General features: G+C 44.5%; 2 protein-coding genes across 5 annotated transcripts; one reads left to right on the forward strand and one right to left on the reverse strand.

The window, feature by feature from the left end:
• The first annotated feature begins 1,414 nt into the window (after positions 1-1,414).
• On the forward strand, positions 1,415-8,400 carry MTIF3 (mitochondrial translational initiation factor 3). Of its 4 annotated transcripts, XM_088051850.1 has the most exons (5): positions 2,966-2,982; positions 3,906-4,075; positions 4,973-5,436; positions 6,716-6,828; positions 8,099-8,400. In XM_088051850.1, exons 2-5 carry the CDS (start codon positions 4,020-4,022, stop codon positions 8,309-8,311), a joined length of 846 nt encoding a protein of 281 aa, XP_087907976.1. In that variant the 5' UTR covers positions 2,966-2,982; positions 3,906-4,019; the 3' UTR covers positions 8,312-8,400. The 4 variants fall into 4 exon arrangements, with proteins under 4 accessions (XP_014108171.2, XP_014108162.2, XP_087907976.1 ...); XM_014252696.2 differs by lacking the exons at positions 2,966-2,982; positions 3,906-4,075 and adding an exon at positions 1,415-1,840 and having other exon boundaries at positions 6,683-6,828; XM_014252687.2 differs by lacking the exon at positions 3,906-4,075 and having other exon boundaries at positions 2,884-2,982; positions 6,683-6,828.
• GTF3A (general transcription factor IIIA) lies at positions 8,373-13,455 on the reverse strand. The gene is given in 11 exon segments (XM_005516762.3): positions 8,373-8,456; positions 8,459-8,599; positions 8,860-8,919; positions 9,013-9,242; positions 9,639-9,722; positions 10,928-11,001; positions 11,854-11,942; positions 12,114-12,210; positions 12,549-12,649; positions 12,879-13,200; positions 13,307-13,455. Coding segments are annotated over 11 exon segments (1,431 nt in total).
• Between the last annotated feature and the right edge of the window lie 387 nt (positions 13,456-13,842).

The following is a 13,842-nucleotide window of genomic DNA, read 5'->3' on the forward strand; positions in this document are numbered from 1 at the left end:
ATTCAATGGCTATGGTCTGGCACAAGGGCTAGCAGAACAGGCCTTAATACGGCACAAAAAATAACAAAGTGAAAACAACTTTGTAAGTAAATGTCAAAAAAAAAAAAAAAAGAAGAGAAAAAGAAGGCAGATGAAGATTTAGGAATTTAAAAGCAAATAAACGACTGAGTGTATTGTCAGGGGTGGGCAGAAGATGATGTGCATCAAGCAAAGTAAAAGGAAGAAAGTTATTATTAACTGCACTTATTATGATAGTGACTTTCAAATAATTAAGACTGCAATCTCGCAGTGGCAGGCACATATAAAAACATGGCCCCAGGACAATCACACTGAAAACAGACATGAGACAAAGAACAAGGAGAAAGAGTACAATGAACTCCCAGAAAGATGAAGTTAATTGAGGACAAACAGCATTAGAAGGCTGCACTATTTCTTGGCACACTATATTTAATTAGAAAGGCATGAAGTAAAACAAGCATCAGGTTTAAACTTAAAAAAATTATACAATGCGAAGAGAGGAGGAATGCGAGTTGTGTGCTCTGAAGTACCTTGCTTTCATGCAGGTAGTTTTTATCACAGTGAAGAGGATTATTAGCTTTATTGCTGCTACTAAAACTGCTGAAAATTATCTGTCTTGTGGGGATGGTTCTCAGAGTGGCAACAGTCGCTAACTGCAAGGGGGCTGCTGACAAGGTCTCTTCTAATGCATATTGCAGAGCTGATGATGAAAAAAATACCTCTCCAGGCCTCAGCTCTGCCAAAATTTCCCTTCATGCTTATTCAAATTCCACACTTGATTTCCAGACCATGAAAAGAGCAGTAAAAGGCTTTTTTGTCTCGCCTTTTCTTATTGTGGAATATTTCACTCTCCATGACTGGATACTGTAGAATTTCAATAATTTATGTTTCAATAGCATCAAACTGAGATCCAGCTTGCTTAGGCATTCTACTGATGTAAGTTACGGTAATCCCTGCTCCCAAAGAGCTTACAACTCTAAAGGCATAAAGCCTGAGTGAAATTTTAAAAAAGCACAAAAGAGCAGGATGGAAAAAATTCAGCTCTATTTGCATATAATAGGAGACGCTACAGTTGTCATTCAGGGTCTTAACACAGCTCACCATCTACTTGGCTAATTCTATTACTGGCATTTTTCCAAATTCATTACTGCCAGCGAGGGCTTTTAATGAGGATAAGGTGATATGAATGAACTTCAGACTGTTAACTGATTTAGTAAAGTTTTTTGGGCTTGCACACGATTACCACATGATGTTTTCTGGTACAATGCAGAGCATGAAGCAATGACAGACCATTTTTTACATGTATGTACCACAGTGACAAAACGAAAACAGCAAGCATATGAAATGAAACCATTCTAAGATCATAGTTAAGAACAGAAAGCTTTCAACTCAAAAACATAAAAGTCAGGTTTTTATTGCATTTCTTCTTCCTGGACAGAAGAGGGGGAGAGGGAAGAAGGGTCACTTAGTTGTGGTCTAAAGCATATAAGCTGAAAAGTTGCGATTGATTTTAGTCAAGAAGGACAGCAGCTTCCCATAGCTTCATTTTGTCCTAAATTCTGAACACAAGCACACTTTCAGTCTGAGTGTTGTTCCAGCTCCTGTCTCGATGTCTAAACACATCACTCGATAGGCAAGAACCCCGGGAAAAGGTCCTCAGCAAACTCCCTTGCTGTTCGGTGGCCGACTGCCTCAGCGTGTTCCTTACAGCTGCGGACACGACGCTCGCACACGAATTCCAGCTTCTCTTTCAAAGGCTTCTGTGTCCAGATTGGACGGAGGAGCTCGCAAACCCGAGGCAGAGCGTCTCCTACCAAAGAAGGTAAGAAATCCAAGCATCCGGGACGCTTTGGGACTGCCTCACGGCGCGGCAGAGCCGCACACTGAGGCTGCTGACCCGGGCAGCCTCAGCTGTGCCGAGCGCTGCCCGCACACACAGCCCGGCCCGCAGCCCCGCCGCGGGGACACGGACACCGGTGCTGCCGTGTCACACAGCAGCCGGCTCGGGGACACCAGCACGGGAGGGACACGGACCCGCTGGAGCCAGTCCGCAGGAGGGACACGAAGATGTTCTGAGGGCTGGAGCACCTCTCCTGTGGAGACAGGCTGAGAGAACGGGGGGGACACCTCACAGCAGCTTCCAGTGCCTAAAGGGGGCCTGTAAGAAACATGGGGACGGGCTTTCTGGCAGGGCCTGTAGTGACAGGACAAGGGGTTATGGTTTTAAACTAAAAGAGGGGAGATCTAGACTAGAGGTAAAGAAGAAGTTTTTACAGGGAAGGTCACAGGTTGCCCAGAGGGGTGGTTGGGTGGATGCCCCGTACCAGAAACATTCAAGGTCAGGACACACAGGGCTCAGAGCAACCTGACCGAGTTGAAGACGTTCCTGCTCTCCTGCTTATTGCAGAGGGATTAGAGTAGATGAGGATGAGCTTTAAAAATCCTTTCCAACCCAAACGCAGATTCTATGCCTCAACACACACCCACAAAGCACTCAGCACCCACATAATCCCACATATGGCACTGCTGCGATGGCCCCTGGGCACAGCGCGGACCCCGTCCCAGCTGCGGCCCTCACACCCAGGGCAGCGTGCCAAAGGCACACCGGGAGGCCGCAGAGCGAGGCAGGGGAACAGCAGCTCCCAGCACGGCGCACACAGACCCGGGCACGCCACGTGTGTCGGCCTGGCAATGCGGGAGCACACCGGCACACAGGGAGCGGCCACAGGGACACAGGGACCCCGCTCGCACCCACCACGCGCGCTCCCGCGGGCGCTCATGGGCACGCGCGGGGCGTGGGCGAGAGGCGGAGGCGAGCAAGGAGGAAGAGGAAGAGGAGGAGCAGGAGGAAAAGGAAGAGGGAGAGGCGGGGCGTCCCGCAACTTCCCGGCGGCTCGGGCCGGTCCCTCGGCTGCTTCGGCAGGCCGGCGCCGGCGGTTCGGCTCGGTTCGGCCCGGCCCGCAGGTAAGGGCGGATCCCAAGGAGTGCGGGTCACGCACACGGGCACGCGCAGTGACCTTCGCCACACGTACAGGCGGGAACGCGGACACGACACGGTCACACACCACGTACAGCCCTTTCTTCCCTGTTTGCGGGAGGAAGACCCACGGGAAGCAGGCCGTCTCCCACGGGATGCGGCCCCGCTCCCTCCCGTGACGGCCGCCCGGCACGGGAAGCGCGGCTGCTCCCGCGGTCCCCGGTGTGCCCGCTCCTTAGAGCTCCCGCCCGGCAGAATCAGCCGGCCTTGCCAGCGTAGAGGTGACCGAAAAGCACAACGCGAAACACACGTATCTGCCGTGTTAGGCGAAGAACAGCCCTTCCGTAAAAAAAGGGTTGTTTTCTTTCCTTTCTGAAAGGTAGCTTTCAGACAGCTAAGGGTAGATTTATTAGATTTAAATAGCATCAGGGAATGAAGGAGAATACCAACGACTTCATGTGTTTAGCAGAGTAACATTTCCTTAAAACAAGCTACTCTTCCGTTGCTGAGATACTGTTACTTAGTTTTATAAATCAGTAGGTCTCAAAGGCAAGCCAGGCTCCTCTGAAAGGAAGATAAATTTAATTATATCATTCAATAATGGAGCTATGATGCCCAGATTGTAGAACAAGTCTGCAGTGCATGATCCAGAGCTGGTTTATGAAACCATTTAAAAGAATATGGATGTTGTGGCTTTTGTGTGTCTGCACTGATGATGCACAAAGATACTTGGGTGTTGGCGGTGGGTGTTCAGTCACAGGGCTGTTGTCACAGCCAGACAAAAAGCTGTTTTCACAGGAGTCTGGACTGGGCAGAGGCAGAGCCCAGGGCAGGAAGGGCAGTAGCTCTACCAGCTGTTTTTTGGCTGCTGTGGAAATCCTGTTGCTTTTTTTCTGTGCCTTGTGGCTAGCTTCAGCTCTGGACTCAGCTGTAGCACACAGCTGTTATCAGGCTGCCCTGTTCATGAACTCATCTGGCTCCTTCTTCAAGTAGTTTGCATGGACATTGTCCCTACTGCTGAGGTATGAAGTCCATCCAAGGCTCCAGACTGTCCCCTTTTCAGACTAAGTTTATTCACAGGCAAGTAATTTTACTTGTTCCTGTGCCTACACTGCTTAGAATTATAAATAAAAGCTTTTTTGCTGATGGTTTATACCTTTCCCATGTATATGCATGGACATGGATGCATGTTTACACAATGTCATATGTGTGTGTGTGTGCATATGTGTGTATGTATGCATGTATTTATAGAGCAGAGTCACATTCCCTCCTGGGCAAAAGAGGTCTCACTCTTGCCAGCTCCTCTGATATGAAACGTGTTTGGTTTCCTGCACCATCCTTGGCTTTTCCTGTAATTGCTCCCTTTAAAACATAAAATAGGAAAACTGCAGAGAATACTCACAGTTTGCTCTTTATGTCCAAGGTTTTCTGCAGCTGTTAGAAAACGGACAATTTCTGAAGGTCTGAACAAAAAGCAAATAATGGTCAGCTGCACCAAAATTGCCAGGGGGATTTAATGAATCAAGAAAGAATGGGAAAAAAAAATCCAATGGAAGAAATGTCTCAAAGATGAGTTTCAGTAGTCTTCAAGCACAGGCATATTTTAAAACATGTTTGAAAGTTTATAGCTTTGTGAGTACTGTGTCAGGATAGATGCCTGTAACTATTTAGATTTAAATTTGAAAATGAGGAGAAAGTAACTAGAAGTGTTAGATTCTTTAAAGGGGAGTTCAGGCTCAGATTTTAAAATACTGAAGGGACCATCAACTCATACATTTTGCTCATTTGTCAGGTTTTCTCTCTGGGTTAAATCTTTGTTACTGTAAAATTACTTGATTGCTCAGTCCCTATAATAGCACCATGTATCACTTAAAAAAATTAGTTACAAACACTAGTTTACTGAACTGGAGTCAAGTCATTCTAATATAACCAGAAGAATCTGACTGATGGGGTAATTTGTTTTTTCTTCTTCCTTAGAATGTCTGCCTTGTGCACAATTAAACATTTATGTCAAGCAACAAGAAGTGAGAACAAATATACAAAAAGGTTCTTTGGTATTCTTCTGACACAGACAGCACAAAAGTGGCTCTTTTCTCCATTCTGGATAGTGGTACCTAACCCTAGGAAGTCAGCTGTGTTTGGGCTTACTCAACCATTTTGTACAGATGAAAAATCTCACGCACAACCAAAAAGGAAAGCAGCATTTGGAAGTGTTGGGCGAAGAATTCCCTATCGAATTTTGCACCTAATCAACCAGGATGGAGAGAGCTTAGGAAACATGCACCGAGCAGAGGCACTCAAACTTATGGATCAACACGGCCTGAAACTGGTTCTGCTTCGTGAGAATGTAGAACCTCCAGTTTATAGACTAATGACTGGGCAGCAGATTCACGAAGAACAGCTTAAACGTGCAGAGAAGAAAAAATCAAGTCCAAAGCCAGGTATGTGCACTGTAAACACTGCAACACTGAGGACTTTGAAAAATGCTGCATTAAAAGTGGTTTCAGCAGATTAAATCCTCTTACTTGTATTTGTGTAAATCCAAAGCAATGTCACAGCAGTCCACACTATTAAGGATTTGCAGTGGTGAAAATAAAATTTTGGATTAGTCCAGTCTTCCACACAGAAGCCTTCTATTGCCCTCTTAGGATTTGCTATTTTGGCATCTGCTGACTTCTTAAAAAAATATCTTTGAGGGAATATAACTAGGCTCAGGTTCCATGAAACTCACTGAATTTCTGTTCTTTTACTAAGGCATGGAGTGATGGGCAGTTTTACAAACTAAGGGCCAGATAACACCAATATAATTATATAGTTTGTCACCAGCAGTAATGAAGCACTCTCTTCCTCATTTGCTGCTAGGAAGACAAAGTCTGAAGTTCTTTCTTGTACAGAATAAGAGAATTTTTTTCAATATTTAACACTTTTCATTTTGTTTTTTTCTTCTTAAGACCACCTGCTCCAGCAGTTTAACAAGCTTAGTTTGGCAAAGAGGTTTTAGAAAAGGCTTGTGACCTTGTATCCTCTCATATCCTCAGGCTTATGAAGATAGCTGTGCTTTGGGTAGACTTCTGATTTTAGAGGACAGCATTATTGTGGTAGTGAGTTGCTCTGTCCAAGAAACCACAAAAATATTATTCAGATGGTAACTACTTTAGAGAAACTATAAGGAGGAAGAGACTGTAGATTGTTCAAATACATGACAAGGCATCATCGTACTTCCAGTTGAATATTGCACTGCACCGTTCAATAAAATGGGCTTGAGATAAAGAGCTATCTAACGTCAAAGCTTTTACCTTCAGCTGTCCTGAACACAGGAACACAGGAATTTGCACACTAAGTCTTTAATTCCACATCCAATGCCTACCTGTTTGTTAGACCTACATTGTGGATCATATGAACAAGACTGTAATTAAAAATACCTTAAGCCTTCTGACCCTGAAGAGATTTCCCTGTGTGCCTCAAACATGCACTCAGTCTCCCAGTTAGGGCAGTGTGAGAGTATCAAGCAGCCACTCTCTCGGGAGAGAGTGGTGCGTGCTGAGACAATGAGATCAGGGTGCTCTGAGAGCACAGTGTGGGAGGAGGGAGTCAAGCACATAAATCACCATAAGCTGATAAAAGAAAGCAACTAGTACAGGTTTGTCATATGTTAAGCAAACACAGTTTCAGTTCTGTTTTAAACAGGGGTGGTTCAGAAGGAGTTATCGTTTTCTTCAGCTATTGCCAAGAACGACTTAGAGACCAAGACTAAACAGATAGCGCAGTGGATTGAAAAGAAACACCACGTTAAAGTTACCATCCGACAAGCAAAAGGTAGCAGTACAGACATGGTAAGTGCACTTCTGAAAGTTGGACCATTCAGTTTCATTAAATAGCTGCAGCTGTATTGACCTTCCCTACTGGGTACTGCCAAGATTTTTAGTATCTCGGTGAAGATCTGGGTCCCACGCAAGTAATGGTTGCCTGCCCTAAGCTGCTTCTGTTCATTAGTGTAGAAGTAGTCCCAGAGAGACAATTCAAATACCATCCTTCCTTAAGAATCCAGCTGCAGTACTGGCTTGGACAGCAGAGTCTAAGCAATTCCTACTCCTATGCACCTTGTTAATGGGACCAATGAAATTTTCTTACCTGTGGCATTAGCCAGCTCAGCCACTCAAAACAGTGTGCTTTAAAAAAATGTTTGTATTTTAGCTGGATTATTTCACCAACAGTTCTTCTGGTGCTGCATTTATGCAACTTTGGCTAAAGTTAGTTGTCCATTCCTACATGAAAAACTACTGGAATGGTGTTCCAAGACTAGCAAAGTGAACATCACTAAAAATGTTAAGAAGCTGATGGCAACTTCGCAGTATAATTGCAGGGTCTTGCAATTATATCAGAGACTTAACTGTCATTCATAAAAATGGATTTTTTATAAATATTCTGTGAAAGACTTTTTTTTTTTCTCCTCCTTGTAATGTCTGTAGTGAATTAGGTGTTACTGACAATTGTCTCAAATAATTTTTGGGGAAAATTGTGATTTCATCCAAAAAGAACAAAACTTTCTCTAGAAAGTTAAATTCACTGGGAAGGGATAACAGGAAGAACTGATGAAGGGAGGGAACAGAACATTTCACGACAGTCCTGATTTACACTGTCCTTAAATTTAAAGGCTTAATAATGAGGTTAGTAATTTCTCGTGTTACATGAATGCACTGTTACCACTCAGTTCAATACTACCAGGTCCTGCTAATCTTAGAATACTACCCCTTAAGAGAAAAGCCTCATATAACAATATATCTGAATCTAGAGGGAAAGAAGGGTGGAGTCAGATTCAGACCACTCTCACAGACACCCTTAAAGAGCAAAACACCATGAGTTAGCAGTCCAGCCTAAATGTTAGGAAGTGGCTGAATCCTCCACTAGTGACTTGACTAAACCTGCTTATGAGTAAAGAACAGTTAAGAAAGGACAAGCTGAAGTGCTCAAACTAGGACTAGCAACTAGCTTGTTTCAGCTAATAGCTAAACTAAGCAGATCATGTTATTACAGAGTAGCTTGAAATATTTTTCTGCCTGTATTTGTGCATTCATTTAGTTCCATTTTTCTCCTTCTTTTTAGTTCACGGTTTTTGATCACATTTTGGAGACTGTGTCTGAGAAAGCCACTTATCTTTCCAAGCCAAAAGTTGCTAGAGAAGGAGTGAGTACCTGTGTTTTGAGGCACATGTCTGACAAAGAGTTGAAAGAACACCAGAAAATGGACATCAAGAAAAACAATACAGTAAAGGAAGATGAAAACAAAGATCTGAAGTCAAAGGAGTTACATCAGTGACTTTCTGAAGCGGTGTAAACAATATATATTTATTTTAAAATAATTTAAAAAATTAACTCTATTAGATAAAGTTATTTTTGAGCTTTGCATTGGTCATTCCATGAAGAACACTAACTTGGTTAACCTTTGCTACAGAGTCCGAATTTCAGCAGCTGGTATTCCATTTTCCATGAGCTTATCCACTGTCTTGCTTTCCATCAGAACCTCGTCCTTTCCTGGCTGCTTTTTAGGAGGAATATACCCACTGAGATGAGAGGCTAAGCTCCTCTTGGGACGAGAACGTCTTGCCTGGCAGAAATAGATCCAGAATTAGTAAACTTAACATACCTGTGGTGCACAGACTACTGCTGTGGTAGGGAAAAAAAGAAATCAATGTGCAAGCCAGGACTGCATTATCTAAAGGAGCTTCATAAATTAAGACTCTAACAAATTACCTAGATATTTGACCCGTTTTCCTCCTTGAAGTCACATTCTAAAACAGGTAATGTTTACCCTCCTCTGCAGTGACAGGGTAGGGGTGAGAAGATTTTTCCAAGAGTTTAACTTACTTTCAAGTTCAGCTTTCTCTTTTCAGGATCATGTACAACTGCATGCCTTGCTAGGCTCTGCTACAGTTACAAACAGCAGGGGGGGGAAAAAAAGGAGTTAAATTTGTAATTTCAGATTATGGGATTCAGATAAGAAGTTACAAAAACACATACCTTCATTGCAAACACTTTTCCACAGCCTGGATAATCACAAGAGAATGGTTTTTTCTCCTCATGAAAAGAAAGGATATGGCTTTGAAGGTTAAATAAAGTTGTGTAAGTTCTTCCACATCCTTCTCTGGGGCAGTGGCAGACTTCCCTCTCCACAGCATGTGTCTTTTGATGCTGCTTCAGGTAATCCTTCCGTTTAAAAGTTTTGTTACATTCACTGCAGACTACTGGCTCTAAGTGGGGGAAAGAAAGGCAGAGCATAAATAACAGTTTCTTACAGAAGCTCAGAATCGAACCCTAGGGGTCTATTAGAACAATGCTAAAATCAACATGAAATGCAAGGAACTTAGAGACTTCAGGAGGATAATGCAGTATGAATTATCCAGATCTGAAATCCTACATAAAACAATTTTTTGTTAACTGAATCACAAAGTTAAATCAGTATACTGAGCAGCATTTTCATCAAAGGTCTAGCTGGAGTGACAGCCACTTTACCTACCAATAAAGTTACTAGACAAGTTTGGGACACACTGACAAGTTGATGAAATGAGTACAACAAGCACTCCTCTTCAGATTAGCAGGTGGTTTCCTATTTGTATCATAAGTTTACAAAAGCACTTGGAATTTACCTGTATGACTGACTTTATTATGTTTCAGAAGCTCTGTCCAAGTTTTTCCGATATATGAGCAATTTTCCTTCTTGCATGCATAGCCTGTTAGACAGGACAGATGTTTACAATCACAAAGGGTCTGGCAAACACTCCAGTTTTACAAGGGGGAACTCCACCCCTAGCATTTGAAAATTAAAACCCAGTTATTCCTCCCATACTGCACAGGAATAGGATAAGAGACAACATTCAACACAAGTTAGAACAAGAGAAAATCCTACCAGTTTGAAGTAAGAAACCTTGTATCACTGACACCAATCCTCCAGAGAGGCTGTGGAAGCCCTAGCACTGGAACCATTCAACACCACTGGATGCAGCCCACAACAACCTGGTCTAACTGGCCCCACTTTGAGCAGGGAGCTGGAACAGATGACCTCCAGAGAGCCTTTCTGACCTAAATGATTTTGTGAAACTCTCTCCTTGCTTCAGTAAAGCTACTTCCTCCCAGCCATACACTTTCTCTCAAATAGATGAAAATAACTATAATATATATTATTTCTATATAAATATTTGTCTTGCATATTAAAAAGAAATATTGACCATACAGTAATATTCCAAAGTCCAATGAGATTCTACCATTCTATCAAGCAGGCAGGAACCACAGAAAGTCAACACTATTTAAATCCCAGGACTGGAATGCTCAAAATCTTATGAACAAGTCCTTGTCTTAAGAAAAGGGAACCACAGTATAAATCACAACCTTCTGGTTACTCTTCCTAGTCTATTTGGTTTGTTTGGTTTGGTTTTTTTTCTATCACTGGAAAGCTGGTTACCTGTCAGTGAAAGAATGGATAGGAGGGCAGCAGGATTAGCTCAACACACATGGCCACATCATGATGCTTTCACTTAAAAGCCTGTCACAGGTTCATTAATAACTAAAAATACACATGGTTCTGCCAAGGCTCCATAGGAAAATTTGTGGCAGAACTGGCAACTTATCCTAAGCTCTGGATATCTAGGCTAAGGCCTTAACCACCTCCAAAAGATGGATTATTTGCCAGGAAGCACCTCAGGAGAAGAAATAACTGAAGGAATCCTGAGCTCTGCACAGACTAACACAAACACCATAACTGAACACTGCAATGCCCTGCAGTTATATCCCACTACTATTAAAACAGGTGTTCTTGTCTTGTCTGGATCACTAGGCCCAGAACACTTTCATATCTGCCACACATCTGTGCATACTCTGCACTGGAAGCAGTCCTTTTTCCTTTGCTGAAACGTAACTTAAAAATAAAAAATAGTTTTACCTTCATGTATCTTCTCATGCCGCTTTAGTCGACTTGGAGTAGAGAAAGACTTTCCACATCCTTCTTTATTACATCTAAGTACAAAATAGCAGTGGTTTCATTTCTTTCACAGTATCTATGTATTTTTTGTTAAGAACAATTAAAATTAGCAAAATAATCCAAGTTTCCCTTTGCCTACAGATCTGTGTGTGTCCCCCCACCTTGTTAAAGGAAATTCCATAATAGTTTTTTAATAGACTTGGATGACTTTGAGAGTTAGAACTATAGTATGATTTCCATATATACAGCAAGAGTCAAGCCTTGTATCATCCCTACACAGCAGGCTCTTCAAACATAAAAGAAGGACAGAAAGTGGAAGGTTTAAGTGGCTTGTACAGAACCAGCAGAACACTGACATTTTTGTCTGTCATCCAACCAAAGTAGTGCATTTCACTTGAGTGGAATGAACACTCACACTAAGTGTGACCCACCTGTAAGAAATACAAGACTGAACTTTGAAGTAAAAGTGTTACCCAAATAGAGTTGCAATGCACAGCTTCCTAGATTAGTGTCAAAGTCTCTCCCCTTTTTCTAGGTACTACTCACATCAATGTCAGCCAAGTCATTGCTTCTTGTTGGGAAATAAAGGTAACTGCCTTTTTCATTATTGTGCAAGCTCTTATGCTTGTATTTCAAACTATGAACTAAAAACTGGGGAGTGGAGGGGAGTTGTGTTATTTTTTTATAAAACTGCTGGAATGCTGAAGTTACAGAGCACCAAGATTGCTGCTCAAAACAGACCAGTGAGCAAAGGACATACTTGAAGCCCTGACTACAAACAGATTTTTTTTTTTTACTGCCACATCAACGAAAAGGCTGAGAAAATGCACCTGTTTTCATCTACAGTGTTTAAGTGTTAAAGTTCAGTATAAAAATTATCCACATACTTGAAGGGAGGTTCATTGGTGTGGTGACACTGATGAACTTTAAGTTGTTGATGCTTCTTGAAAGACTCGTTACAGCCTTCAAAGTCACACTATTAAGGAAATTAAGTTATCATTAGAGGCCAAATAATGACAGTTCATGTGTTTGCTGAAATCCCAGTCATGGTATTTGAACTTACACAAGAACTACATAATGACAAGTCCAGATACACAAGAAGGAACTTGTTTGGCCTCCATTGTACAGTACAAAAGTAATTACTCACCACATACTGCTTTTGCTGATTTTGATGCTTGCGCTCAACATGCTTCTTCATGTTTGATTTTGTTCCAAATTTCTCATTGCATCCCTCAGCTGTGCACCTGCAAATGGACTGTATTTTTTATTACTGCTGTCAAACAGTGATTTTTCCCTAGGCAGATACAGAAATCATTGTACAAGAAGAACACACAGAAGAATTACTGAAAAGCCAGAGGCTCAGTTCATCTTTTAATAATGTATTTTTGGGGGAGATCTGCCCATTCCTTTAAACATATTAAAGTTACAGATCACTGCCAGATCACGGGGTTTGATCCCACCCTGTGTGCACACTGTTACGGCAATGCCCATGACACAAAAGCCCTATACCACCGCCTCGCTTTAACTTCCTTTCCTTACGAACAACCGCACTTAGCTGTAGAAGCAAAAACTCGGGCCTTACTCGAACGGCTTTTCCCCGGTGTGCGTGAGGAGGTGTCGGGCGCGGTGGAAATCCCTCGTGAACCCTTTGCCGCAGCCTTCATAATCGCAAACATAGGGCCTCTGAAAGAGAGGAGTTGTTCCAGGGGCAAACCCACCCCCTCGGGGGCTCGGCCGCCGCGGGGAGGCCGCCGCCAGCGTGATGTCCCGGCCGCGGACACAGCCCGCAGCCCCCGCCGCGCCGTGGCACCCCCGAGAAGGCGAAGCGGCCTGCCCGGTGCCCAGCGGGGTCCCAGCGCAGCGCCCACGGCTCGGTGACACAGAGCCGTCCCTCCCAGCCGGCGCGGCTCACCTCGCCCGTGTGGCGGCAGAGGTGGGCAGACAGCCGCCAGGCCTTGTTGAAGGCGGCGTCGCAGCCGGGGAAGGAGCAGATGTACGGGCGCACGGGGTCAGGGCTCGCGCCGCCGCCGTCCCCGCGCGCGTCAGCCATGCCGCAGGGCACGTGACCGAGCAGGCGGGCGGGGCGGCGGCGGCGCGTGCTCGGTGGGGCGGGGCTCGGGGCCTGAGGGGCTCGGGGGGAGCTGCGGGGCCCCAGCGCGGAACCGCCGGATATCCCGAGTTGGAAGGACCCACAAGCATCACCGAGTCCAGCTCCCGGCCCTAAAGAGCACCATCTGCAAGAGTCGCACCATGGGCCTGAGAGTGTTGTCTAAACACTTCTTGAACTCTGCCAGGCTGGTGCTGTGACCACTGCCCTGGGGAGCCTGGTCCAGTGCTCACAGAGAGAAGATCAGAGTTTGCCCCTTCCCCTCATGAGGAAGCTGCAGCCGCAATGAGCTCTCTCTGCGGTCTCCTCCAGCCTGAACAGACCAATGGCTGAACAGCAGCTCCTCATACGGCTTCTTCTCCAGACCCTTCACCGTCTTCATTGCCCTCCTTCGGATGCTCTTTAACAACTTAATATATGGCACCCAAAATTATACTGTGGCACCCAGAACTGCCCCCAGCACTCGAGGTGAGGCCGCCCCAGCCCAGAGCAGAGCAGGACAATCCCCTCCCTTGCCCGGCTGTGATGTTGTGCCTGATGCTCCCCAGGACATGCTTTGCCCTCCAGGCTGCCAGGGCACTGCTGCCTCATGTTCAAATTGCCATCCACCGGGAGCCCCTGATCCTGTTCCATGGCACTGCTTTCCAGCACCTCATTCCCCAGACAGTATGAACACCCGGGGTCACCCTGTCCCAGGTGCAGAATCCAGCACATGGCAGAGGAGATAAAGTCATGCAGAGATGCACATGTCTAATTCTGTGTCCCTTGC

The sequence above is a fragment of the Pseudopodoces humilis genome, chromosome 2, assembly GCF_049639895.1.
Source record: "Pseudopodoces humilis isolate 2021_Gansu_Grassland_sample_001 chromosome 2, ASM4963989v1, whole genome shotgun sequence".
Classification (NCBI taxonomy): Eukaryota; Metazoa; Chordata; class Aves; order Passeriformes; family Paridae; genus Pseudopodoces; species Pseudopodoces humilis.

Bases quoted from the DNA above. Each gene is read 5' to 3' on its own strand.
- MTIF3 (XM_005516281.3), top strand. From the start codon at position 4,020: ATGAAGTCCATCCAAGGCTCCAGACTGTCCCCTTTTCAGACTAAGTTT. The intron at 4,076-4,972 runs GCAAGTAATTTT...CTTCTTCCTTAG, and splicing joins CAGACTAAGTTTATTCACAG to AATGTCTGCCTTGTGCACAA. The intron at 6,829-8,098 runs GTAAGTGCACTT...CCTTCTTTTTAG, and splicing joins AAGGTAGCAGTACAGACATG to TTCACGGTTTTTGATCACAT.